The sequence below is a fragment of the Lithobates pipiens genome, unplaced genomic scaffold (assembly GCF_037356315.1).
Source record: "Lithobates pipiens isolate NorthernLeopardFrog02 unplaced genomic scaffold, aLitPip1_a1.2 Scaffold_19, whole genome shotgun sequence".
Taxonomy (NCBI): Eukaryota; Metazoa; Chordata; class Amphibia; order Anura; family Ranidae; genus Lithobates; species Lithobates pipiens.
Genome location: NW_027507764.1, coordinates 373617559 through 373630679, shown reverse-complemented (window position 1 = coordinate 373630679; position 13121 = coordinate 373617559). Strand labels below are relative to the sequence as shown.

At 42.0% G+C, this 13121-nt stretch overlaps 1 protein-coding gene across 1 annotated transcript in view; it reads right to left on the bottom strand.

Annotated features, from left to right (window-relative positions):
- Positions 1-13121, bottom strand: part of PARD6G (par-6 family cell polarity regulator gamma) — a 180169-nt gene that overhangs the window by 118460 nt on the left and 48588 nt on the right. The window contains exon 2 of the mRNA XM_077492304.1: positions 9243-9465. Within this exon, the coding sequence (XP_077348430.1) occupies positions 9243-9465 (223 nt within the window). The remainder of the gene's footprint in view (positions 1-9242; positions 9466-13121) is intronic.

Sequence of the window (13121 nt, the reverse complement as noted above, 5' to 3'; positions counted from 1 at the left end):
CTGCGACATTATGGCGGACACGTGGGACAATTTTGACACATTTTTGGGACCACTGACATTTTTACAGCAATCAATGCTATAAAATTGCATTGATTACTGTGAAAATGTCACTGGCAGTGAAGGGGTTAACCACAAGGGAGAAGTGAAGAGGTTAACCACTAGGGGGCAGTAAAGGGGTTAAGTGTGTCCTAGTGTGTGTTCTAACTGAAGGGGGGAGGGGACCGTGCAGGGGAGATGACAGATCGTCTGTTCATAGAGAGAGTATATGAACAGACGATCCGTCTGTTCTCCCCTCAGAGAACCGGAAACTGAGTGTTTACACACACACACACAGATCAGAGTTGTCTGTGTGCCCCGAACGATCGCGGGAGCCCGGCAGTGATCGCGACCGCTGGGCACTCGCATCAGCTCCGTAGGCGAGCAGGAGTGGCCATCTATGGTACTGACGTACCATGACGATGATTCGTGCAGCCGAGCCATGCTGCTGCAGTATAACTGCGGCGGCTGGTTGGCATGCGGTTAATCATTTATCCATGTAAACTTATACAAGAGCTTGTGCTAAAAAAATAAAATACAAAAAAAACACAGACTTGCTGACTGGATCACCAGATGAAAAAAGAAAGCAAGCCTAAAAAAGAAAACTAATAGAATAAAACCCTGGATTGCGAGCATAATTCGTTCCAGAAACAGGCTTGTAATCCAAAGCATTTGTATATCAAAGCAAATTTCCCCATAAGAAATAATGGAAACTCAAATGATTAGTTCCACAATGATTTATCTATAAATCCTTCAGTTTATAGTCCATATAAAAAGATTATAGAAATGTGACCAGGTTACATAACCATAAAATGTCCATCCACAAATGGAAGCCTCTACAAGGGGATTAGAAGCAAAATCCAGCAGGAGCTACAGAGTATAAAAGAGAAGAGAGGCGCCTCTAAGTGCAGTAATAAGGTTACATTTAATGAAGGTACAACATTCTGCAAATCACATGGTTGTTGATGAAAATAGGTACATGGCACAGGCATCTGGGGTAAAGCTGTCCACATAGACCATCCCCCGCACCGCCGGCTCTCACCGCTCTTAGTCTGCAATCATGAACGGGAAGACAACCCTGCAGGAGAGCAATCTGAAAGCGAGGGTTTAACCACTCGTGGGGCGCAGTGTAGAAGGGACGGCGTCGATGGTGGTGAGGACGACGATCTATGTGGACATCATTATTCCAGATGCCTGCATACTTTGATGTGCCTGTTTTAATCATCAACTATGCAAGATGCTAAATGTTGTACCTTCATTAAAATGTAACCATATTACCACACTTAGAGGCGCCTCTCTTCTTTTATACTCTGTTGTGACATGACGCTACTCTTATATCAAGACATCGCTTGTATACCAAGTCAACATGTATTAAAACATTTGGCTTGTCTTGCAAAACGCTCTCAAACCAAGTTACTCTCACACCAAGGTTTTACGGTACAGCAATCAGGGCCAGGACAAAAGGGTGGCTGCCCTGGGCGCAGCATGTATTGTAGGAATGAGGGTGCCGCAAGTTCCTTCTATTATAAGGCTGACAGGAGTAGTGACAGCAGCATCACTACTTCTGTCAGCCCAGTGCTGGAAGTGTCAAAAAGAGGAGGTGCGGGTTGTGCTCTCTCTCCCCCTCCTCCTCATAAGTTTGCACATAATGAAGGTGGGTGCAATTTGACATTTTTGCCCTGGGCACTTGATCTTGTCCCGGCACTGACAGCAACCACATCTAAGAATTGGCAAGCTGCAATATAACAAATGTTTGCTTTTGGGTTTATTACTGATTTACTGTAACCCAGTGCATTCAGCTTACATCTGTGGAACCAACATAGCACATCAGCTTGTTTTTCTATTGCCTGTTCATTATGATTGCCCTCAATGGGACCAATTGAACGGACATTCCTCCATACAAAAAGCAGCAGATGCAATGGCTATTCAGAGACCTAAGCAAGCTTTGTTACATTTCATAGAAAGATGCCTGTATTTGTGGCCAATGATTTCACAAAGCATAATACACACAAGGGACACAAGCAATAATTGACATTGATTAGGCAGACTAGAAAACAGCTGAACAAAACTGAAAATCTGTCCACTATCAAATTAAGATAAACTGTTACTTGTTTCAGCACAACCAAATGTAAATTGAGATTGAGGATAATGTGGAGTGTGCAAAGTCTGAAAGGCCACCGATTATTTGTCAGGGCAGCAGTAATCATGCCAACCTGTGCCACCCATGTAGAAAACCAGTAGCAAGACATTCAATTATGTACTGTAAAATGGATAAGAAATGATCTATTGACAAGAAATCAAGTGACTAAAAAGTAGGTTTAAAAAAATAAATAAAAAAATTGGGGTTAAAACATTTTATAAATTATAATAAGCGCTCATTTCCGATATCCATTAAATATTAAATAAATTCATTAAATATTTTTTTAAATAAAATTCTAGCAGTTTGTGATGGGGGGTTGCCAATATGCAAATATACTTATCCAGAATAAATCTGCCCGCTTCAGGGCCCAGTCACACCACCACATACGGTTCATGCCTTGGTACCATGCAGTGCCATAAAGTGGTAACAGACCACACTGTGCATTGCATTGGCCTAGCAAAAATACAACCCTTCCAAGTTTTTGTCCATTGTGGTGCATTAGGAATCCCATTGAAATGAATGAGCCGCCATAATGCAACACTTGTGAATTAAAAGCACTTTAACAGACCTGACTGGTGTGAATGGGCCCTTAAAGTACAACCCCAATTCCACAAAAAGGTACACATAAAAAAGGCAATTCCTTGCACATAAAACATAAAAAGGCAATTCCACAAAAAGCACATAAAAAGGGTATTTTACACACTGTGTAAAATCTACATAAAAACAGAAAGCAATATATTTGCAAATCTCATAAACCAATATTTTATTCACAATAGAAAATATATTAAATATTTAAACTAAGATGTATCATTTTAAGAATAAAAAAAAAAAAATCTAGCTGCAGTAGTTAAACCTCTTAAATTTCATTCATCCCTGTGAGTATTGTAAGCGCAAGAATTCCTATGCTGAGACTTAAGCCAGCCATAGAATATTCGAATCTCAGATTCAAATCGATTTGAACCATGTATGGGCAGGCTGTATGTTCAATCGATCAACTTGAGTATAATCAGTCACTCAGTTTTTGGAGGGATTTCCCCATCAGCACGTCAACCTGTGGTTGCAGGAAAGAAAATTACTCAGTCTATGGCCAGCTATACAGTTGTGGCTCTTGTATAGTGCATACAGTGATGATAGTGTAGAGACACTCATACATCACCTCATTTATCTAAAAACCTTGTAAGCTTTTCACAAAATGCCTTGTATTCTATAAAAAGCTTACAAGATTCTATTGAAAGTGCCAGGAACTCACCATGATTACTGTAGGCACTATATGCAAGTATGGACTATAAAGCCAGCCATAGACTGTTAGAAACTCGGCCAGTTCAGCAGGAAACTTACTCCGTCTATTGCCAGCCTAAGCTAAGCCTAAATGTTACTTAAGCCTAGCAAGCACAGGGTGGCAACAGCTGGTTCAGTACAAACTGGTTCTGTATGGCAGCCAGACCGGCTTCCGTCGAAGGCTTGTGACCGAAAAAAAAAGGTTAGCGTGTTCGGAGGGGGGTTGTGCGGGGGTGCTGAGGGGGGGTTGGGCGGGGGTGCCGAGGGGGGGTTGGGCGGGGGTGCCGAGGGCGGGAGGCTGTCCCCCCTGTCAGAACATAATATTTTAGCAGGTGGGATTGCAGTACTAACGTTGAATTGTTAGTACAGCGGCTTCGACTAAAGCCATCAGTTTGTTTGTTTTTTTCATTCAGCCCTGCTGGGTTAAATAAAAAAAAAAATTTTTTTTTTTTTTTCAAATAATACTAGTGTGTACTAAACTTAAAGTGGTTGTATAGCAAATTTTTGGACTTTAACTTACAGGAAAGCCTATAATAAGGCTTACTTGTAGGTAAAAAAATTCCCCTCACAATGCGCCACTGACTGCAGCGGCGCATGCGCACAGGGGATTCTCGGCTGAAAGTCCGGCAGACGCCGGACCCTGCCGGAAAGAAGTCTCCCGCGCATGCCGATATCCCGGCTCTGGCCACTCACAGCGTCGGAGCCGCGATACCCAGGAAGGAACGCCGAGGGAACATGTCAGCTCCCTCAGCGTGAATAGGGCCAGATGTCGGGACCTCGTTCTAAGGTAGAGTATTTCATAATGAGCTAGTATGCGGTGCATACTAGCTCATTATGCCTTTTCCTTTGCAGGTCAGGAAAAAAAAACAACAAAAAAAAAACCTTCAGCGAGTATACAACCACTTTAAGGCAGACCATAGACCAGTGATGACGAACCTTGGCACCCCAGATGTTTTGGAACTACATTTCCCATGATGCTCAACTACACTTCAGAGTGCATGAGCATCATGGGAAATGTAGTTCTAAAACATCTGGGGTGCCAAGGTTCGCCATCACTGCCATAAACTGTGTGAATTTCTTACCTGCAGGAAAGATTTGCATGCTTCCCCCACAGCTCCGACCTGAGCTGTCAGTTATTAAAACTAGTAGCGTGTATGAGGCTTTAAGCTGGTCATACATTATACAATTGTCTTGTTCAATTCCCAATATATTTACCTTTAAAGGGGTTGTAAATGCATTAAGGTGAAAAACCTCCTGTGATGAAACAGCCCCCCCCCCCTTTTACTTACCTGAACCCAGTCTCTCCAGCTATGGGGACAAGCACAGCAGCTCCAGCCGCTGTCTCAGATCCTGATTGGATAGATTGATTGCAGTGCAGCCATTGGCTCCCACTGCTGTCAATCAAATCCAATGACATGGGAGTCGGGGGGGGGGGGTGCGTGAGTCCTGCTGTGTGTGCCAATGGGTGCAGCAGCAGGACACACGGGCGTGCCTGCACAAGTCCCCCGAGGGAGAGTGGCTCTCCAATGAGAAGAGGAGGAGCCAGGAGCGCCGCTGAGGGACCCCTGAAGAGGAGGATCGGGGTCACACTGTGCAAAAACAAACCGCACAGATCAGGTAAGTATGACATGTCTCTTTTTTTCTGTTTTTTTTTTTTTTTTAAACGAACCTTTACATATCCTTTAACTAGTACAAAAGGTCGGTCTGCCTGCTTGTATCTAAATTGAAAGTGTTTAGGTTTGACCGCATATTATATGGTTTTGGTAAATCTTAAGGAAAATTGTAAAAGAAAGTTGCACAATGTATGGCCAGCCAATTCTAACAAGAGCCATCCACAAACTGATATCACAGCATTAGAGCGGATTTATTAGTATATAACAAGCAAAGTGTTTTGCCCCGAATTTAAAAACTAGGTTTGATTTTATCCTTTGAAATCAATATTACATATTGGACCTGTGTGGATGAAATTATTTAATTTTCATTTATAATAAAATTAAGTTATGCAATTAAAGTTATGAGGAAAAAAAAAAAAAAAAAAAAAGAAGATCACGGGGACTTCTTGCCCACACCCAGAGTTGCATGATGATGACGGATATACAAAGCATAGAAAAGAAGGCTCCTACGGGTTCATGGCAGGTTCTGACTCACACCTACACAGATGGGGAGAAGGAAGACTAGTCACGCACAGGTTTTCCTTTGTTCCCCATGTATATGGCTCTTAGAGATAATGAAACTCCACTAATTGGTTTATCCAATAAAGCAATGCACAGAACTCATTTCAGTAACCCGCAGCATTATCCAGGTTAAAGCAATGAAGTTTATGGCTGCTTGCTACTGCTGTGCGATTTTTATTGCAAATTAACTTTAAATAATAACGTCAACATGAAGTTGTAGGCCATGAGATGGAAAGGGAGAAGGTCACTTCATGCTTAGAACCGATTGATCTCCATCTCGCTACTAACAGACTAGATGATGCTTTCACTTTAAATTTCTAAAGCAGATGTTCTTGGGACGCAGCGCCCACATAAACATTAATGCCAAGTGAATACAAATCTCTCCAGTGAAAAAGAACGGACTGTTTTACAAGTGATCATACACAACAAATTTGGAGTCTGGTGTCTCTCATTATTAGCCTTCTGAGGGCTGTTTTTGTGGGAAGGTTAAATTCTATTTCATGGCTTTATAGTACTTTATTGGTTAATTGCGTTACGCAGATCCCTTTTAAAAGGGGTCAATAAAAGTCAAGTTCAGACCTGAAATTAAATTCTAGAATATAGGAAGAAGATAAGGGCCAGAAATGTCACACAAGCTGCAGTTTGACAACAAAGCCTTGTAAAACACTTGCCCATAAATCCCCGAAGCCTTGTGTAAACCAATGAAGCCATGAAATGAGTCGGATAGTCTTGCAAAGTTTACACACAGCTGCTGTGTCAATCTCTCCTTCCATCCTCTAATGATTTTGTGCACAAGCTACTCGTATCCAGAACACTACGGAACCTCCAACTGCTCCGTCTCCTGCCACCCTCCAGGCAATGTCTTTTCAACTAAATGCCAACATTCAAGCAAAGTAGAAATGTGTCAGTGACTCACCAAGGCTCATTGACCTCTAGCTATCTAAATTACAATCTTAATCCCTCAAACCTACGAAGCTGCGGAATAGAAAGATTTAATCTTTAATAGCACGTTCCACAATAGGCAAAGTGGGCTACTTCCTATGGCAGCCAAGAGCCAGAAAACCTTTGATGCTTGAGAATAATAAACCCATATATGAGCAATCCAGACACTTCTACCAGATAATTATCCATACTGAAAAAAAACAGGACAGAGAATCAAATCCATGATTACCGCACACATCCGTAATGGCTTTTTATTAATATGCTTCCAACACATTAAACCACTTCAAAAACAGGGATGCCTAATAACTATTGTTCAGATGTAGTCATTCACATGAATATTCAAATTTGTTGCAGCACAGGCCACCTGAGCCAAGTGTAGGTGTAGTTGGCAGCGTGGTCTGGGGATTGAATGGCCAACTTTAGATTTCCATAGACATTAAATGAGGTTCATAGCAAAAATTATCTGACACAATGGGGGAGAGTTGCTCAAACTGGAGAGTGCAAAATCTGGTGCAGCTCTGCATGGTAGCCAATCAGCTTCTAACTTCAGCTTGTTCAATTAACCACTTACCGCAAACTGCCGTAGCTGTACATCAGTACTTTGACGTAGAATACCGGGGTTATGGCGGGAGATAGCTGCCATAACCCCAGTGTTATCTGAAACGGTGGGCGGTCGTTTAGGATAGAAGTGGTCCCCGCGTTCTAGTCATCTCTGCCGTTTACTGGAGGCGCCGGTAGCAGCGGAGACGATATGGTCCTTTCCCCTCAGAGGCTGCGAGTTGAGTGAGAAAATGATGGCCCCCCCACTTGACTCAATGACATTGGATGATGGAAGCAACATCAAACGTCACTTTCACCAAATGGCCTTAAAAAGGGGAAAAAAATGTTTTCAATAAAAAAATACTTAAAAAAAAAAAAAAAAATAATATGGTCACGGACATTTTTACAGCCACTTTTTTGAGCATTTTTTGCAGCTTAAAAACGCCTATCCGTGTTAGCCTATGGCCTCATGGCCACCATGGCGTTTTTGAGCTGTAAGTGGCATTGGCGTTTTTAAGGTCCAAAGAAACCCAGGACCAGTGCGTTCCGAGGCTTACAGCACTAGAGCTGTAAAAACGCCAGACGCTGGTAAAAGGTGTTAAAACACGATTTAACGGGGCTTAACATTGTATACACAGCGTTATGCACCGTTCCACGTTTCTCTGTCTCTATTCAAAATCAATGGTTCCCTATGGGAGCCCATTGATTTGGATAGAAGTCGCACCAGAAGTAGGATCAAGATGATCCAACTTGTGGTGCCACTTGTGTGCTGAGAATCTTGAAGGGGAACCCCAACCAAATTTTGCATGAGGTTCCCCCCCCCCCCCCAAGATCCTTATCCGGGCAGGCAGCCCAACAGGTCAGGAGGGGGGGGGGGGGGAGAATGAGCGAACGCGTCAGTACTAGCTTTGCAGCTCATTTTTTTTAAACGTACGTGGGCATGTAGCCTTGGTGTGAGTTTTGAGGTCTTTTTGATCCCAGCTCTCACATTAAAGAGGTCCTGTCATGCTTTTTTTCTAGTACAAGGGATGTTTACAGTGAAAAAAATAAAAAATTAACAGTAATAACTTTTTTTTCTTTAAAAATGCAGAAGTGAACGCAAGTCGTGCCCGCATATGTAAATGCTGTTCAAACCACACATGTGACGTATCACAATCGTTTGGAGAGAGATCAATAATTTTAGCAAATTATTATTATTATTATTATTCCTCTGCAACTCAAAACTGGTAACCTATAGACTTTTTAAACTTCGCCTATGGATATTATTAAGGGTCAAAGTTTGTCGCCATTCCACGAGTGGGTGCAATTTTGAAGCGTGACATGTTGGGTATCAATTTACTCAGTGTAATATTATCCTTCGCAATATAAAACAAAAATTGGGCTAACTTTACTGTTTTCTTATTTTTTTAATTCAAAACATGTTATTTTTTTTAAAAAAAATTGCATTTGTAAAGCTGCTGCGCAAATACAGTGTGACAAAGTATTGCAACGACAGCCATTTTATTCTATAGGGTGTCTGAAGAAAAAAAAATATATAATGTTTGGGGGATCCAAGTAATTTTCTAGCAAAAAAAAAAAGAAATAAAATGATTTTAACTTGTAAACAAGTTTGAAAAATGGGCCAAGTCCTTAAGTGGTTAAACTTTGGCAATTGAACCTGGATATGCAACGCTGCACCGGATACTGCACACTCCAGTTTTAGTAAATAATCCCCAATCCTTCGTACATCAAAAATAATCATACAACATTCAGCGCATCTTAGATCCGCACGCCAGGTGCCCCATACAGAGTAATATATGCCATCCACTGCCTGAAAACAGTAGGACAGGTTCTCTATAGCGGACATGCTTTGCTAGGTAACCAGGTAATTGGCTGATTTGAAAATTTTCAGTCAAAAAAAACTTTTTTATTCGATTGATAAGATTTTTAAGCTAGCCATAGGTGGATCGGAATTCCTGACCGTAAAAGAGCTAACATTTTGCAAACCAAAACAATCTACTTAAAATATTAAAAATGCTTCTTCTGTCTTCAATTATCAATTATATGCTTGCAAATCACTGAAAAAATAAATAAATATAAAAAAAAAAACAAGGTCTTAACGAAAAAAAGAAAAAAACAAACCGGCATCTTACCTTGTTTTTGAATAAATACTCTTAGGAGGGGGTTGGCACTTGACACAGCTTTTAAGAAATTATCATCATTGTTAATGGGTAGAAGATCACCATGAATATCCGCATATCCAAGCATGACATCCACATTGGAGATATTATGGACTTGAAGTATAAGGTTGTAGAATTCCTCAAAAGTTCCTGGTTTGTACCGATTAAGGCAAAACCGTCTGAATTCAGCTCCATACTGGACAAAAAAAAAAAAAAAAAAAAAAAAAAAAAAAAAAAAAAAACGATTAGGTAATCATCATAAGATTATCTCTTAAATGGTATCTAAACTGAAAAACAAAAAAAAATGTAATATATTGCAGTTCATCAGTCATTAAATGTGGTGGTTGCATTAGTTTTCATTTTGCGGGCTAAGGAAATTTTCAGCAAGTACAGAATGTACCCTTTGCTTGTACCAGAAATGCAGTGTCCTTGTCACAGGGTAAAAGGATGGGGGGAAATGGGCAGATGGAAAAGGCACTGGGGGGGGGGGGGGCAGACAGAGAAGGGGGGCAGTAGGAAAGAAAGGGGAAAAGTCACTTATGCCCCTGTTCCATGCTCGGGCTAGTCTCTCCACAAGGCTCAGTCAGTGACAGCAAGGAGCCAGGATCTGAGCTGCACACTCCATTACAAATCTGCCGGCCACATAACCCCTTTCACAGAAACAGCATTGCTATGAATACCGGGGGGGGGGGGGTGTTTTGTAGGGGGGCACAGGATATAGGAAGAGAGGTGGAGCAGCCCTGTCCTCGTCAAGTAGGGCAGGGGTATTGAATTAAAATTCACAAAAGGTTCAGTCAGAAAAATGTTCTTACAACAGATGTCCAAAACGCATGTTTGTGTGACCGCCTAATATCTCTACCCCATGCTTACCATCAGAGTCTTTACCATCTCCTGCACATCACAATCCCCCCTTTATATCAAAGTCCCTTTTCATAGTAGTCTTCTGAACCCCGATACATCCCCCTTTTATTTACATCACACAGGAGTGTCCTCAACCCCCCTTCATATCAACACCCTTCTCCAATAGTAGTGTCCTCCTCTGTCCCCTTCACACCACCCCCTTACAGTAGTATCCTCCTCTTCCCCCCACTTCACAACACCCCCCCCCCCCCACGGTAGTGTTCTTCTGTGCCCCCCCATAATCCCCCTCTCACAGTAGAGTCGTCCTCTGTCTCCCCCCCCCGCCCCCACGGTAGCGTCCTTCCCTGCCCCTTTAACTGCCCCACAGTAGTGTGTTCCTCTGCTCTCATTCGCTCCCCCCCCTACAGTAGTGTCCTCCTCTGCCCCTCTTCACATCACCCTCTTGCAGTAGTGACCTCCTCTGGCCCCCACACAGTAGTCGTCCTCTTCCCCCCCTTCACAAACCCCCCCCCCACAGTAGTGTTGTTCTCTGCCCCTCCATAATCCCCCTCTCACAATAGAGTCCTCCTCTGCCCAACCCCACAGTAGTGTCCTCCCCTGCCCCCTTAACTGTCCCACAATAGTGTGTTCCTCTACTCCCCCCCCCCCCCCAGTAGTGTCTTCCTCTGCCCCCCTTCACATCACCATCTTACAGTAGTGTCCTCCTCTTCTCCCCTTCACAGTAGTCCTCCTCTGCCCCCCTTCACCCCCCCCCCCACAGTAGTGTTCTTTTCTGCCCCCCCCTCAAAATCACCCTCCTCTGTCTCCCCCCTGCACCCACAGTAGTGTCCTCCTCTAACCCCTTAACTGCCCTGCAGTAGTGTGTGCCTCTGCTCGCATTCAACCCCCCTACAGTAGTGTCCTCCACTGCCCCCCTTCACATCACCCCCTTGCAGTAGTTACTTCCTCTGTCCCCTTCACAGTAGTCCCCCCTCCCCCCCTTCACAAACCCCCCACAGTAGTGTTCTCTGCTGCCCTCAAACCCCCCCCCCCTAATCCCCCTTTCACAGTAGAGTCCTCCTCTGCGCACCCCCACAGTAGTGTGCTCCCCTGGCCCCTTAACTGCTTCATGCCCCCCCCGCAGTAGTGTGTTCCTCTGTTACCACCCCCCTCCCCCCAGTAGCGTCCTACTCTCCCCCCCCTTCACCCACCCACAATAGAGTCCACTTTCGCCCCTTCACATCGCCCAGTGGAGAGGGAGGGGAAAATATCCACTGACCAGGTTGAATCGTGTACATGTATGTCACTGGCTGCAGGGCACGCTGCTCCCACTGTGTCCACAGCAGACTGCGGCTCCCAGGGCCCGACCTCTTTGAGTGGCCAGAGTGTCATGTGATTGCTGTGCGGTCACAATGTAAACACAACTATTATGAATGGTTTTCATTCATAGCAGCTGTGCTTAGTATTGAAAGGCTGCGATTGACCCACAGCTATCACGTTACTATGGCAAATCACAGCACCATGTGATATCTGTGGGCCAAACACAGCATCACAATAGTAATCACAGCCGTTACGACTGTAACCCATTCATGACATTTCAAAACATTGCTCCTACAATCATAATCACTGTAAGGCTTAATGTACTTAGGTTTTATAACTTCTCATGAACGATTTAACTTGACAGATAGTGACGTCTTTACATAATGAGTTTAGGCCCGTTTGCGTTTAGTTTTTTTTTTTTTTTAAATAGACAAAAATTAAAAACACCTGTAAACAAAATGCGGCAAAATGCGGGTTAACACATTTACAAGATGTTACAGGCGTTTGAAATGTATCTGAAAATCCATCCCCTTCCAAAAACTGCTACTAAACTCAACTGCCTAGAAAGGACTATAGACGACCCTGTTTACATGTACTGATAAGATGACAGAGGAGAGTTCAGGGGCAGAAAAAAAAACAAAAAACGATCAACTGCTCCTAAACGTTTGTTTACCAGCAGCAGTGTACACGAAGCCTGATAGCAATCAAAGTGTAAAAAAATAAAAACCTGATGAACCCTCTAGAGTAGTACAGTGTCATGGAACTACTTTGATAAAAATATGAAAAAATAAAAATATTAAAAAAGAAGTATTAAAAATTGAATGCATTTGCTTTTTTTTCTTAAACATACTTTCATCCCTAAACACCACCACACCAGTTATATGATGACACTGTACTGCACTGGTGACCATATGTTTCACTTTAAAAAAAAAAAAAAAAAAAGGTGAAAAAAAAAAAAAACTTACATTTCTTTATTTTCCAAAAAATTGTGATAAAAAAAAAAAAGAAAGAAAAAATTTACAAACTTTAAAGAACTCGCCATGCCTCCAACTAAATACCTCAGACTGTCTACTTTCTAAAAAGTGGTTGTACTGTTCTGGCATTTTAAGGGTCAAAAAAAAAAAAAACAACACAAGATGGGCAGTCAGTACAACAGGATTGATCAATTTTCAAATATATATAGCATAATTTGTAGACGCTTTAACTTTCTCAACAACCAATATACACATATTAGATTTTTTTTTTTTTTTTTACCAAAGACATGTAACAGAAGACATAGTGGCCAAAAGGTATGAAGAAATTTGATTTTATTGGATATGTTTTATAACAGAATGTATTGTTTTTATTTTTTCATTTTTTTTCTGTATTCTTTCATATACATAATAAAAAATAAAAAAAAAACAAGTGGTGATTAAATAACACCAAAAGAAAGCTCTATTTATGAGAGGGGAAAAAAAAAAATAAAAAAAGAAAAAAAAAAAAAAGGATATAAATGTCACTGCCGTACAGTTTTACATGACCCCGCAATTGCCAGTTAAAGTAGCACAGTGATGAATAACAAAAAAAAGAGCTGGTCATGAAGGGGGTAAAACCTTCCAGAGGTCAAGTGGTTAAACAGTATAGGCACCTATTTTTAATGTTTTACATAGCTATACCTGCAAAAATGGGCAAGTGATCGAGGCTGGACTTAGT